Here is a 14,673-nt window from a genome sequence, read left to right as displayed (position 1 = left end):
GTGTTATTTGGTCTGTAAATGAAGTTAACCTGTTGAAAAAGTCATTTAACATTTGAATTGCTTCAATGAACTAGCACAAGTCTGTAAAATTACTTGTTAAAATGTTTAAAATGTTGAATAAAATGAAAAAACTCAATGTTTCTTTTGTTTTAAATGTGTATTGGGGGAGACAAATGTAAATAAAAGCATATAGTTTGCTAGCTGTTGTCAGATATTTTTTTCAAAGTGAGTCTCAGAGGGAGAAAGACATTGACAGATTGACTTTAACATCAAGAGTATTTCTACGAGAGTCTGGTTACTTGTTGACGGAACGAAGAGAAAAGCGTGGAGCCCAATCCCGTCCGTCCATCTTTTACGGCATCCTTTGCTCCGTCCCGACTTCCGTGTGGAGTCAATCTCTTCGTACCTTTTTCATCTTGACCGCGAGCTTCAGGTTGACCTGTCGGAGGAAGAGGCGCGTCAGCCGATCGCTGGTCTCCTGGGCGATGCGTGCGATCATCCCGCCCGCCGTGCCGATCACCATCCTCTGCCAGATTAAAAAAAAAACACAACACGTTGACATCCGATCCATTTGGAATGGAGCGTCGATGGAAAGTACCTGGTGAGTTTCTTTTGTGGTTTGAAGTTTCACCAAGATGTTGATCTGTCCTTTTTCATCCGCGTCCCAAACCTCGATGAACTGCGAGCGAGAAGTCGTGTAAATGATTGACAGTGACGGCGTGGCTCAAAATTGGATTTATGTCATTGGCCAATCACCTGCTTGACGGAATAGGGAACTTCTTGCGGCAGGTACTCCAGGAGATTCTCCCTGATGATGTTCATGCACATTTCTTCTGGATTTTGATCTGTCAGGACTTCGCTGTGATACTGCCACGCCCCCGACTTGGCTCTCATCATTAAGTAGCTCTGGGAAGAAGAAAAAAAAATCAACATAGCAACACTGAATGCTCATACTGAATCCTGAGGCCAAACCTTGAGCGTCTCCACGTCTTCTGCGTCCAGAGATGAGAGCATGAAGACATCCTTGAAGCCAGGCCAGCCCTTTTGGTCCTTCAGCACTTTCATCGGTTCTTTGGCCGAAGTCGACGACTCGGCGCCGTCGTCCCGCTCCTCCGAATCCGGCTGCCGCGGCGGCGCCTTTTCCGTCCGAGGGCGCTCGATCGGCGATCGGACGCGGAGTTTACGGCCGTTCACCACCCCGCACGTCAGCTCCGCCGTGATGTCGAGAAGCTTGTCCTTCACCTTCAGCTGGTCTACCTTGAAGAGTCAGAAGACGGGCGTTTAAAAACACGTTTCTGTTGTCCTGCAGACTTGGACGAGACCTTATTGAGGACCAGTACGGCCGGGACGTCGGGGTGTTGCGACAGGCATTTAAGAATCTCCAAGTCCAGCCTCCTGCACGTCCATTTGTCCGACACGTCCACCACGATGGCCACTGTGAATAGACGCTTCCCGTGAATGAACTGGGACATCCGGGTCAGAATTTTCAAATGCAGTCCTACTTAGGTCGGCCTCTTTCACCGTACTCCAAGGATCCACAAGCAAAGACTTTTCAAGCTGGTGCCTGTCAACGGGAATGTTAGTCACCCTCGAAGAAAACTACACATGATCAACTCTAAGCTAGCAAATGTACCTTTTAACTTTTGATTGGGTAGTAAAGCCCGGGGTGTCGAGTAAAATCTAAAACACAATGCATCGGATGTGACCTTTTAATGGAACGCACGGGAACGGACGCAAAGTCTTACGATCTGGGTATCGTCCTCCGTCAGGACCCCCAGGGCACGTTTCCTCGTAGTGTGTACTTTCTTGGACACGGCAAAAACCTTTAATGCAAGATATAGAAAAATTGTATCATAGCAGTTGCAATTGCAGGTTGAAATGAAGAGACCTTTCTGCCAAGAAGCTGGTTGGACAAAGTGGATTTTCCAGCATTGGGAGCACCAATTATGGCCACTTTCAGAACCTTTGCATGTTCAGGCTGATCTGGATGTCTCAGTAGTAAACACATTTGTTCACCTGTGGCGGAATCACAAAATTGGGATATTATGATGGCAAGCTAATCCCGGTCTGGTAGGGATGTTCATCTTGAAGAAGTTACCTCGGTCTGGAGGCACTGAGGCGGGAAGGCGATAAGTGCTGTTTTCCGCTTGGCTGTCGCTGTCTTTAAGCAATCCGCTAACAAATGCGTCAGATGTAATAGAGCAAGTAGGAATGAAGCTAAACAAGTTGCTCCTCCCACAGAAACAGGCAGCATTACCTGTCAAACCAATATCATTTTAAAAAAAAAAACAATAATAATAATAACAGACAACTGGAACATGCCCTATCTGACATTTTCAGATACTATATAGAAAGTACTACACTTGTGTAAATTCCGACATTGTCCACAGGAGGGCACTGTAACACCTTTGCCTTTTCGGATATGCTTTAAAAGGGGCTTTGACGTGGACTTATTAGATACTTGTTTGCAAGCACAGCGATGAAGGTAAATTATGTTAATATGTATGTTGTTTGCTTGGTGAACAGTCATGCTAGATCCATTAGTATGCTAAACGCGGAAAGAAACTAAGTGTGGGTGTCTTGTAAAACGTTTAACTAAGATGTGATGACAGCCATGTGTAAAATTGGGCTCGGATGTCGCTCGGAAAATCTGGATTACGTTCGATCTCAATGTAGGTAACCTTGAATCACGTTATACATGAGAAGGATAAACGACTAACCTGTGGTAAGAAACCATTGCGGTTGTTGTTGTGTGACAGGCACGAGAAGTCGTCTGGAGACGAGATCCGAGCTTCTAAAAATTCGCCTACACACTCTGAAAGCCATTATACTTTATGTCAGAAACCTTTTCCGTGAATCGGACATGTATAGACGTCGAACTAAAATCCGCGTCGCTGTTTTTAATTCACGACAGAAACGTCAACAGGGCGCGGCCATGTTTTTTGGACCAACGAGTCGAGAATTCCTGTTTTAAAACCGTGTTTGAAATAGCGACACTGCCCTCTAACGGCTATAGTATTGGAACTACAACATGTAAACAACTGACTAAAACTGTTTTTAAAATGACTATTATGTTATTAGCGGATTACAGAGGTGTGTCACTGTTGTCCACGTCATATTCCGACGCTCAAAATGGTAAAAGGAAACATAATAAGAGATCATATGTTCAATTTTTTCATATTTGGCCTTTGCCAAGTACTGTAACTTTCTCCCACATAAAAAAAACCCTTCACTGTCCAAATGTTCATATTCATTTTTGTTCTTCCCAAAAATTAATAATTTGCTTTTTGGCAGACCAGTAACTCCATTTTAGGGACGACCATAATTTGCTTTAGAAGTTGAACGAATACAACATTTGAAAAACAACAAAGGAAATGTCCAATTTTCCCCAGCAAGTCTCCAAGGAACGCTGCAAGCTCACTTCAGTTGCCACCTGTCAACAGCAGGTAGGCTTCACAGATCCCAAAATAAGCATTACGGTCTCACGATATCACGTTGCACAAACAAACATCTGCTGAATTTTAAAACGGATATCAGCGTTCAAAGGTTCCTTTTATTTTCCTCCAGCCATCCTCGGTCGCCTGTCAATGACCTTAACGAATCACGACAAAAAGTTCTGAGTCATTGCTTGAAAAAAAAAAAAAAGTTGTTTTCATTAGCTGCGCTTAACGGCGGCCGAGCAGATGTCTCCTCGGAGTCCAAACACGCCGGCTGTTTGTTAGTCCTGGAGGACTCGCTCAGCGTGCGGCAAACACCTCCAGTGGGGAAGGATGATGAAGCATATCAGGTAGCTCCCAATCTGTCATCATCAAACACTAAAAGCTCTCCGAGCGGGACAAAATGGAGCTTTTAGAAGAATTCAAGGGTATTTAAGGATCAGTCAACTTTGCCGTTCTCTCCCTCATTCAAGGCCTCTGGCTATCTTCTATGACTGCATACCTGTCAACCTCTGCCGATAACTGCCCTTATAAATGATTATGATTCCCCTTACAAACCCCCAAAAAACCTTACAAACACCGTACGGTGTTTGTAAGGTTTTTTGGGGGTTTGTAAGGGGAATCATAATCATTTATAAGGGCAGTTATCGGCAGAGGTTGACAGGTATGTGACTGCATTTGTCTTCAAGAAGAGCATCCTTTTAAAAAAGAAGCCTTTCCGCAGATCGCCTAACCGCGATTCATTCCAACAGTCCATCCATTCAACGTAATTAGGTGTACGCAAACGGACGTCGTCGGCTTTTACGCCCCGCCGTTAACGCGGGCCGGGATTAGCCGTGCGGTAACTGGCGGCGTCCTCCCGGCTAATAAGAGCCGTCTGCTCGTGAGGAATAACAAAGTTCACGGAATAATAAGCACATGAGCCACGGAGGCATGTCAACGGGGAGCGGAGGTGGGGAAAAAAAAAACAATGTGTCAGAGCATCCATCACGCCGTGATTGCATTGAGAGGCGCGATGCTGCACAGCTGGCTGGCTTTCCTTCCTTCTCGCACATTCTTAACAGATTAATGAACACGTACGTGACTTTCGACGGCTCGCCGCGGATCCGCGTGGTGGGCCTCAGACCCCCGAGCCCCCCCCCGGATTTTTTTAAAGCAATTTAACCTCTAAACCAGGGGTCGGGAACCTTTTTGACATAGAGAGAGCCATAAACAATTCCTATTTTCAAATGTTGTTCTTTGAGAGCCATACTCAAAAATGAAATGTAAAAATACACTAAAATCTGTGCTATTTGTAGTAATATCCCCATTTTTAACATCCAAACGTTATCTGAGATCTTTTGACAAGATTGTTGCGCTGTAGCTAATCAATGATAATCAATGGGAGTATGAAAGTAATGGAAAAAAAATGTTTAAAGCCGCACTAAAATTAGTGTCGGCGCCACAATGATAAACGTAACACTCCGATTGATGTATTCAGGACTCGGCTCTCTTAACAGCAGTTCCCATATTTTACCTCACAGTTTAGAGAGCCATATGCACCTATCAAAAGAGCCACATATGGCTCCCGAGCCATAGGTTCCCTACCCCTGCTCTAAACTAACCATATAGGTCGCACTCACGCTCTGATTGTACAATCTCTTTCACAGCGAGGGGATCAAGTAAAGACTTCCAATCGATGGGACTTGTCTGCCGAGCGAATCAATAACGCCTGGCTTTGAAATCATCGCTCATGTCGTCGGTGAATATAAAAAGCATAATTGGGAACAGCGTTCTTTTGACATCCCGTATCGACGTGGGCTTTGCTCTGGAGGAATAGAGTAGCATTCTGCATCATTAACTTTGTATTATTTCCTGATGGAGCTGGCTGCTCCCCACCTGCTGAACTTTAAGCGCCGCGTGTGATTGGGCTTTCATGCCGCATTTTCCTCTTCTTTCACTCGCTGATGTGGAAAAGGAGGCCCGCTCGACGTATTTAGCGCCAGCGTTACCATACACGTGCCCTGCAAAGTGGGGGTTGTTTTGCGGAATGGAATCTTGGAGAAGTTGCCGATATGGATCTTTTGAAAAAGATAAAGTGCAAACCAAAGTGGAGAAACGCACGTCTATTGAAAGAGGAGCAAAAGGAAAAAAAATACTCGGAGAAGGACTTCAGTAAGATGAAAATAATAACGATGAGGAAGGCTGGTCCGGGACTTGACAAGATGATTTAACAAAGGACAGGCGTAGGCGTAGACTATTTATATATGAGTAAATAGGACACAAGCTGAGACTATCAATGGCTAAGCTGGCCTATAAGAAAAAAAGGAAACAATTATTACAAAATAAAAGCAGACATGCCCCCTAATAGCATACTAAGTTTGATTGTTTTTTTAAAAAAAGGAACTCATTTCCATTGACAATGATCGACCGGAAAACTGATTATAAATGCTTATTTTCAGGGCAGAAGGAGTACGATTTTTATTTTCTGTTTTCTGTCTTTCTGATTGTGCATTGTCAATACTTTGGACAGTCATGTCTTGCACTCGTCGTACAAAAAAAATGACCTCTGTGATTAACAGGATTTGTGCACATTGGCTTACACAAGCGTAACCTTTAACCAAATCGCTGAGCACGTGACACGCTTTCCCAAACATATTTAGTTGTCGAACCTTGCAAAGCAAGGCTCATTTAATATTGTTTTTGACGAACATTTTTCTTATTTTATTATTATTGTAGTATTCCGAATCGGAGAAAAATACAGGCAAGTGGATGCTGGGTATTTTACTTTTTTCCTCTTGTTTTTTTTATTATTACTAAACCAGTTAGCGGTTAAATTTGATTATTTTCACTTGCCCTGGAGTACTCCATCTTTAGTTTTAGATCATTTTATGGGTAAGTACTTTTTTAATGACCAAAGTTATGTTTTGAAAGTTGATTTTTTTCTCTATGAAAGGTTGAATGACACTGCTTATGGGTGCAATCATTTAGTGACGTCAGTTTTTTTGGACGTCTATGACAGCCGAATAATTAAACAAGACTTTTTTTTGTTTTGGTGGGATGCACATGTTAAAAGTGTGTCCTGTCCCTTTAACTAGAGTGCAGACGTAGGCATGTAGCGCGCATGCGCCGGAAGTTGCTGCCGCAGACAGCAGCAGCAGCAGTGATTCGGCAACGCGCAGCGACGGGAGGAAATCTGTCCCTTTTCAACCATGGCCACCGACTAAAAGATGCCTTTCGCAGAGGTGGACGGAGGGTAAGTCAACGCCTCTTTGTCACACTTTGTCTGCTTCGCCATCTCGCTCACAGGCCGGCTGCGATCGGGCGCATATATTTGGACAAAAAGCCGATGAGGAGAGTGCAACAATGGGACTGACTGTGTACTATACATACGTTTGAGACCTGCTAGGTTAGCTAGCCCGGAGCTGGTCACTCTCTTTTTTTTTTTTTTTAACTCGCAAGCTGATTCTACTAAGCTTTATCATCATTTCACCTCGCAGTGCCATCGTGCTCGAAAGATTGAATGAAATCGCTTCTCCTTATTTGAAAGTGATCTAAAGATGCCCGGCTAGTTCTTGTAACATTTGTGAATTGACGACCATTTCCCTACTAAAATCAGCCTGATCCCATTTCTACGGTCGTGCCCCCTTTGCGTCGTCTCCTGTGGTTAGAGTTGCTCTTGCTATTCGTGTCAAGGCTTTATTTAGCCACAATTAAGTTGTTTGCGCGTATCGGGGAACATGTTGGCCACAGTGATATCGGGGAGCAGCGAGGAGGTTTTTTCATCCACCTGCGAAAGCAAGTGTTAAAAGGTGATAACAAAAGGTTGACGTCACTGGGCCGTACGTCAACCTCACAGGAAGAGGAGTGAAGAGATGACTCTTTCATAGAAAGAGTCAGTGATGAGCACTATTTTATTTTTTCACCAAGGCCACTAATGGTTTGCGTCTGGACAGAAGAGGTCTGTCCCTGATCAAATTTGGGCTATCCTAAGGGCGCACTTAACTAATGGGATCCTATCGATGTTTCTGCCCCCCATCCGAGTCTGATCTTTGCACCGTGGAATGTTAATGCCGTCGCTGCTGTTGTTTTTTGGGGGGGCTGCTCGGAGTCATGGGCATTATTCCTAACACTGGAGTATGGCTGGATAATACAGAGGAATGCTTTCCACAAGGTAAGATGCTTGAACTGTATGCTTTGAGATCTGTTTGGTCATTGTGCTAAGGGATGTTGCGCCGAGACCCATTTGGCACTAAAATGATGGGGAGGACTAAGAAATGAATGTACTTTCCCAGATCTAGTTTCCAACTGCTTGTCGCCCTACCCAAGATGGCCGCCAGCTACGCTGAAAAAGGGAGTGTTTGTCGCCTGTCCACAGATGATGATAAATGTTCTGACTAGTTGTTACTCACTGGACTATGCCTGGATAATGGAAATTATTGGCTGCCATCGATGGCGAGAGACCTCCAAGCGAATGGTCGCTGGATCGGGGGTCCCTTGCCCTCAATGGCAGATACAGTTTAAAAAAAAATACAATGAAAACTATAGCTTATTTAAAAAAAATAACAATGCTTACTTATGTGACGTTATGGTAAGCTAGTAGGATGTGCAAAAGTAGAGTTTTACAATATCTCTTTTTTTCCCCGGTTACATTCAGCATAGAGCAGATAATTAAATTTCAGAGCGTGTCGTCGGGGAAACTCAGCCCCCCAGACTCAGTGCAATTATCGAGCAGAAGGAAGCCTTTTTGCAACGGGGTGCTATGTTTCCCAGCGCAATGAAGATTAATTAGGTCTTAGAAACAAATGACTGTAAGGCCTCTCCCATCTGTAAAGTGCTATAATGTCACCTCTACCAGAATAAAGCCTTTCGAGTAGCTACTTGGGGATGTTGTGATGCTTAAAAACCTTACATTGCAGTCCCACGCATATTTGTGGTTCAGTGTTTTTTTTAGCAGTGTTTAGCTGGATGAGGGAAACCGGTGAAAGGTCAAAGGTCAAGTATGTTTTCAGCAAGCTCCAATTTGGTTTTGGAGATAAAATTTCGTCACTGATTATTATACAGTTCAAATATTCTATAACTTTGTTAAAAGTTGAAATTCATTTCCCGGGCCTTTTAATGAGTTCTAGGCAAAATGAATTGGATGTCAAGCGCAGTTAATGCAGCCAATGAGTTGTTTTATTGCAATTTTTAGTAGCAACCCCATTATAAAAAGGAGCCAATCCAAAATTAGAATGACTTATTGGGATGCAAAGCATCACGATATATCACCATATGGATAGATTGTTGCACCCCGCCCGAGTTAGCACGCGGCATTGAGAGTGTTTTCCGACTTGGAATGAAGTCGGATCATGATTTGCGCATTTGCTAATCAACTAAAAAGCGAGCTGACAAGGCTGAATGTCAGGAGCACCTGGCTCATTTGTTCATGTCAGGCTGCTGGTCAGCATGCTAGAAAATGAGGGCTCTCCACCAAAGGGAAATAGCGCTCGCTGGCTCGTTCACCAGTCATGTGCTGACTCTTTGACCTGTCACCGCAAACCCAGAGTCTTTGCTTGGGGGCAGAAAAGCAAGTTTGACTTGAGGTTTTCCTGCAAGCCGCTGACAAATGAATTGGAATGTATTGATTTACAGCGTAGGTAGAACAGCCTTATCTGCTTTTTCAAGTGTCTCTGATGTGTGTGAAGAGATGGCCCGATGTTAATGAAAATAAATATAAATGGCGTGGAATGCCAAGGCTTCGGACATCAGTCATGGACATTCTTATCAGCTTCATGAAATTTGCTTTGCTTTGGATACAAACAAAATGATTTATGATTGTGGCCCCCCCTTTTAACCAGGGCAGTCACTAAACTTGGGCGATGAACCCGTTTGGATTGTTTTCAAGTATTTTTAATTCTGGCTGGTTGAAAAGATCATTAATTGGGAGTTTTTTTTTTTGCCTAAAGAGAACTTTGGCAATCAATTATTCAATGGATTGTTTGAAGTTATTACTTTATATTTGGGGGCTGACAGCACAAATAGGGGGGGGTTGGGGTTGGATGGTGGAGAAAAAAACAGAAGTTTTGCACTTGTTAACATTGTTTTCACAGCCTTATAGTGCAAGTGACCCTATTTTTAGTCATTAGGAAAGAAAAAGCAAACGTAACATAACCCCAAAATGTTAAATTCACTTGATTAAGTTATCAGTCATGCTAATTTAAAACAATTCTTTATTTAAGCTTTATGTTGCAGAAGGTCCGGCTCTTGTCAGCAGAACAACATAATGCCTAACTGCAGTTTTAAGTGGATAATCTAAAGCCCCACTTTATAACATCGGTGTCAGTGGCTACGTTTACATGGGCAAACTGTCTTAATCTCGATCAGAATTTGGATTAAAAATATGATCGGATGAACTGTTTTCATGAAATTATTATTTCGACGTATGCAGTTTGACCAAATATTCCGGAAGTCATTGTAGAAGTGTCAAAATGAGCATTTCTATTCCAATTTAGATTTTTAATCGGACTAAAAAGTGTCCACTCCAACATACCCAGAGCAACACTGCGAAAAACATCACAAGATGCAAAAGAATGTCAAGAACTTGCAATCACACTGGGGTCATTATATACCATTGATTAGTCGATAGTCCCATTCCCTCCCCCCGTTAGAGCTGAATAAAACTGCCCGTGTTTTTTCCAGAACGAGCACGATGGAAATGCTATTTGAATTGGAAATATGCAACCAGGCTCTCTCCACAATCCTCTTTCCCCTGCAGGGGCTAGTGGATGTTAAATCTCCAGCAGGTGTTGCTTGTGAATTTTATGTGCATATATAGGAGTTTTTTTATTCTCCGTACCTTGGTGGTTTTTTTTTCTTCTCGAAAACAGGTTGTCCCTATATTCCCTTTTTTTCCAGGCGTGTCCTCACTGCTTTGTTCTGTGGTCTCGGGCCTTGTTTGAAGACATTATGAACATTTCAGGAAGTCAGAATTGTGGGAGTGCACAATCCTTGCAAATGGCGCCACCTCGCATAATCAACAAATCCATTGTCCGATTAGTGGAGAACTGTTTTTAGTAGTGGGGACATTTTTTGATTGAAAATTTTTCCAAATACTAACTTGGCAATGGCTGCCATAGACTTTAATAGACGGCAAGGATTGGTGTGTGTCGTCGATTGGTCGCCGGTCTTTTGGTCAAGGTCTTTTGGTCGCCCCGACCGCAACAACGGGCAACCAAAAGACCGGCAACAAAACAAGGTAAAACAACACGGTCTACGCATCAATTAAAGCCAACAATGGCCATGAGCAGTTTCACTGAGCCGACGTGAGTTTATAAAAGTTTGTATGTACATGAGTTGTCCCCTTAGGAAGGGACGTCAGTCAGGGTCTTAACAAGTTCTCCAACAAAAAACAATAAAAGTCCGGGAAATTTAGAGCTTTTCTTTAGCCTAATAATTAATAGGGCATTAAGTATGACTAAATAGTAATTCACAGTTTGTATTTAGGGAATTTGAGCAACAATTTAAATGGTAATTATCAATAACCTTCTGGGCGACCAAAAGACCGGCGACCAATCGACCATGTACCAGGATTGGACGTCCAACGCCGTTACTGGCAGTATGCGAATTCCTTGTAAATATGCTTTTATATTCATTTTTAAAGCGATTATTTCGTTCAATGTTCGCTATATGACAATTTTAAACACATACAGCAACTATTGACAGATTTCTGTAATATAAACAGTAAAGAAGCAGATTTTGGTGAAGCTATTAATCGACTCATGGGCTTTAGATGGCTATGAAAATAATGCTTTGTGGCAGCCCTACTTGCAAATTGGTTGTTATGGCTACCGTGGCCCAGTTGTGCCTTAGCTTGAGAGTAAGGAAATGACCCCAAGGGCTGCAGGCAGGTCATATGCCGTTTGATTTGGCTTTCTCCAAATGACTGCAGGCACACTTTGTGCCTTCCCCTGCAATACGTGTCAGCGCTGCTTTTGATTTAATTTTCGCAGGATTTGCATCCCCGGCTGGCCCGTTCCAATTAGTCGGAGGGGGTAAAAAGCTCTCGTCTTTCCGAGTAGATTGCGCCATCAACAAACCCCGAGGCCTATAAGCCAGAGAAGCAAACAAGCACGCAAACACCCACTCCCAATGAGGGCTTTTTAGCAATTGTTTAGTCTTCATCTGGAGGCTGGATGGCGGAAGAATGCACGGCTCGCTGTGACATTGCCGGCGGAAACAACAGCCGTGGCGGCGGGAGGCATCTCGTTGGGATCGGCCTCCGCGGAGACGACGGAGAGGTTTATCTGCCTCCATCGGCAGCCGAGGAGCAGGCCACATTCGGCTATCTGTTCGCGGCCCGAGATAAGGCCGTCTCAATCTGATCATTCGGCTCCTGCGCCCCCTCTAAACTCGGTCTAATAAGACCCAGTCCCGTATGACATCCTGGCCAACGCTGGTATCTGTTGTTGCGGTTTCCCAGTCTTCTTGCCAATTGTACATATTGGGATGGGCGGCGTTAGAAGGCTCTGAGGACGACCCGGTTTGCGGGGTCGCAAAGAATGTCCTGACAAAGCAGCAGTAAAGCTCGCCTGCCGCCGCTGGAGATACGCAACGTGTCATACTTGGCACAAACGTCAGATAAAGCTTCCGGGGGATTAGACGAAGGGGAGGCGATGGAAAAGGCTGGCGGCTAATTGGGCTTTATTTTTAATATTTCAAATGCTTTGTTGGAGAATGAATGTCTCCATCGTTGGTAGGCTTGGGTTTTTTTTGGGACGAGCAACGCAAACCAAACAATTACGAGTGGGATTCGTGTCAATTTCTAAACAAAGTAAATCTAGTACATCATTTTAACCCAAAGTAGTTCCATTTAGATGATGCTTGGTATTTAATTTGCACAATGTGCAGTGCTTTTTTTTCCATGTGAAATATAACAAAATGGAAAAAAATTATGGCTTCCAATTCGCATTTTTGGGGGGATTTTTCCCAGTTCTTTGACACGCGGGCTAAGTTGTTGTCACAGTTTTGTCGGGTTGATAGAGCTTGACTGGGCCATCTGTTCTAAACGGTCGCTTTATTTCTTGTCGTGTGGTACATTCAGAGCTTAAAACTTGGTCATATTTTCCATCATAAATCAGTACAATCTTATCTGTGTTGTATTTATGTCTTGTACACATGGATCAAAATAAGAGATAGATTTTATTTCGAAGGAAAAAGACGCACTTGACATGTATATTGTTGTTGGAATATGAAATGACCTAAAGTAGCATATAAAATGTCAATGTTGCACAGCGTTCTAGAAAAATAGTTTCTTGTTATTTTACAAGAATGGGCAGTCTCAAAAGGCTTTGACTGGTGGAGGAGTCTCCGTGTCAGGGAGCTTCTTTGACGCAAGCGCCGAGGTGAGGAGGCAGTTGGCCCTTCGCCGTGACCCCTGCCGTGACCCCTGAGCGTGTGGGTGTGTTTTTATTTTTCCGCATGCTTGCGGGCGGGCGGCACTTAGAATGGGGCTCTTTATAACCTCTCACCCTCTAGTCCTGTTTGCAGCCATTGTTGGTCGCAGTGAATGGTATCTGCGTGCCTTGAAAAGTAACCAGATGACATTCTTCCTGTTGTCGGAAAAGGCCCGGGGTTGTGTTGTGAAAAGCGGCTGAAAAGATAGGCCAAGATTGTGACCTTCGCAGGGACAATCTCTGGCGATGGGCCGTTTGAAGCCATCCAAGACCTTTTTTTTTCCTCTTGAGGGCTGCAAACGTAGTCCATCGGGGTCCAAATTCCCGGCCGAGCCTGTCATTTTCATCGTGAGTGTTTGTTAAGTGTTCTGGCCGGCCAATCGTCGTTGTCTCGTCAGCGTACAAGTGCGACTCGTGTCATCAGCGGCGCCCCCTTCTGAAATACTTCCACCGACGCGTACGGAAAAGCACTTAGTGAGGGCGTAAGCGTCTGTGCGTAGTCCTATCAACTAGCCTGTGTTGTTTGTGTCTTCAGCACGTGGCATTTCCTGGAATTTCCAGCAGCGCTGTTGTCACTCTGCGGGGGGGAATCCTGCCTCTAATCGTAATTCATACTTGAGCTTTAGTTTCCATTTTGAAAGAAGATTTAGCTTGAAACCAGCAGGGACGGGGTACGAAAATAGAGATTTTTCAAGTATAACAACCAAGTTGATGCCCAAATACAACCAGGTTCGCCTTCAATAACGCTTTTTTTTTAAAATTGCGTAGTATCTCACTCATTGCCTGCTATGGATGGCCAATAACCTTCCGGGCGACGAAAAGACCGGCGACCAAAAGACCGGCGACCAATCGACCGTGTACCATCCACTCAAATGGACTAATGGGCATTCTAGCATTATCTAGCGTTGTCAATGGCGGCCACTGATTTCAATGAGAGCCTTTTAAAGAATTAAGCATGTGCCACCTGTATAGGTTTTTTTTTTGTATTTGGGTCACATTCCTCACCAGTGTCTTCAAGGCCCCCCTTTTTTTTGTACCAGACGGAACCGACATGGAACATGTCGCAGAAAGAAAAGGCGTCAGGTTGTATGGGCCTCTTTTGTCTGCCATCTTTCAACGATAAATGATTGGCATATCTCCTGCCATTTCCCCCCTTTGTTTGCACCCTTTCAGTTGGCGAGCAGATAATAAAATTGACCATTATGTGCGTGGGCAGCCCGCGAACACGCAAAACCACAAGCTTGTTTACAAAGGAAGCATTGAGTTAGAAAAGGAAAATGTCAAGTTTTATCACGCCACTGCACAACCATTTTACATCAGGCAGAAAATATCCCCTCAAGTCGCGCCACATCCGTAGAATGGGATGGAAGTGGGGTGGGTGCGGGGTGGGGGTCTCCCATTTGAAAGACATTCTTGTAAGTATTCATGTGCGAGGAGTCCCGAGGCAGGTCATGTTGCCGTGTGACGGCCGAGCGTCGGCCTCGCCGAGCGGCTCGCTTCCCGACCCTCGTCGTGGGGATTCCAGTGTCGGCTTTCTGTAATTAATAGCCGGCGGCCCCCCCGCCCGCGCCCTATCGCCGGTCCAGGTGCTACTGGCCTCCGATCCGGTCCTCCCCCTCCGCCCGTGTACATAGAAACGTCCGGGCCGGCGCCAAAACAAATAGAGCTTTAATCACGCCGGCGAATTTTAATGCGGCGCCGCTGACGGAGAGCTTATTGGTACGCGGACGCGGTTGGTTTAGTCGACTTTGTGTCAAGCGCCATTCCGCCGGCGTCCCGCGCTGTTTAGCGGCGCTGGCGGCTCTGACAGATTGCCGTCCCGA

General features: G+C 44.5%; 3 protein-coding genes across 4 annotated transcripts in view; 2 read left to right on the top strand and 1 right to left on the bottom strand.

Moving 5' to 3' along the window:
- The window catches only part of znhit3 (zinc finger, HIT-type containing 3), an 81,720-nt gene that overhangs the window by 43,788 nt on the left and 23,259 nt on the right, over positions 1-14,673 (top strand). The window lies entirely within an intron of this gene.
- Positions 139-2,963, bottom strand: eral1 (Era-like 12S mitochondrial rRNA chaperone 1). The gene is made up of 11 exons (XM_077593211.1): positions 2,721-2,963; positions 2,099-2,257; positions 1,889-2,016; positions 1,746-1,823; positions 1,634-1,680; positions 1,503-1,564; positions 1,323-1,435; positions 973-1,257; positions 757-906; positions 599-679; positions 139-526 (listed from the first exon to the last, which is right to left on the bottom strand). The coding sequence occupies exons 1-11, from the start codon at positions 2,824-2,826 to the stop codon at positions 392-394; spliced, it is 1,344 nt and encodes a 447-aa protein (XP_077449337.1). The 5' UTR covers positions 2,827-2,963; the 3' UTR covers positions 139-391.
- fam222ba (family with sequence similarity 222 member Ba) overlaps positions 3,297-14,673 on the top strand; it is a 31,019-nt gene continuing 19,642 nt past the window's right edge. For both annotated transcript variants that reach the window (XM_077593205.1, XM_077593203.1), the window contains exons 1-2: positions 3,297-3,446; positions 6,515-6,672. The gene's annotated coding sequence lies outside the window, so the exon portion shown is untranslated. The remainder of the gene's footprint in view (positions 3,447-6,514; positions 6,673-14,673) is intronic.

The sequence above is a fragment of the Stigmatopora argus genome, chromosome 22, assembly GCF_051989625.1.
Source record: "Stigmatopora argus isolate UIUO_Sarg chromosome 22, RoL_Sarg_1.0, whole genome shotgun sequence".
NCBI classification, from domain to species: Eukaryota; Metazoa; Chordata; class Actinopteri; order Syngnathiformes; family Syngnathidae; genus Stigmatopora; species Stigmatopora argus.
Note: the sequence above shows the minus strand (reverse complement) of the source record. Positions and strands in the feature narration are given on the sequence as shown.

Bases quoted from the DNA above. Each gene is read 5' to 3' on its own strand.
- eral1 (XM_077593211.1), bottom strand. From the start codon at position 2,826: ATGGCTTTCAGAGTGTGTAGGCGAATTTTTAGAAGCTCGGATCTCGTC. The intron at 2,258-2,720 runs GTTAGTCGTTTA...TTGGTTTGACAG, and splicing joins GCAATGGTTTCTTACCACAG to GTAATGCTGCCTGTTTCTGT. The intron at 1,565-1,633 runs GTACATTTGCTA...TCCCGTTGACAG, and splicing joins ACCCAATCAAAAGTTAAAAG to GCACCAGCTTGAAAAGTCTT.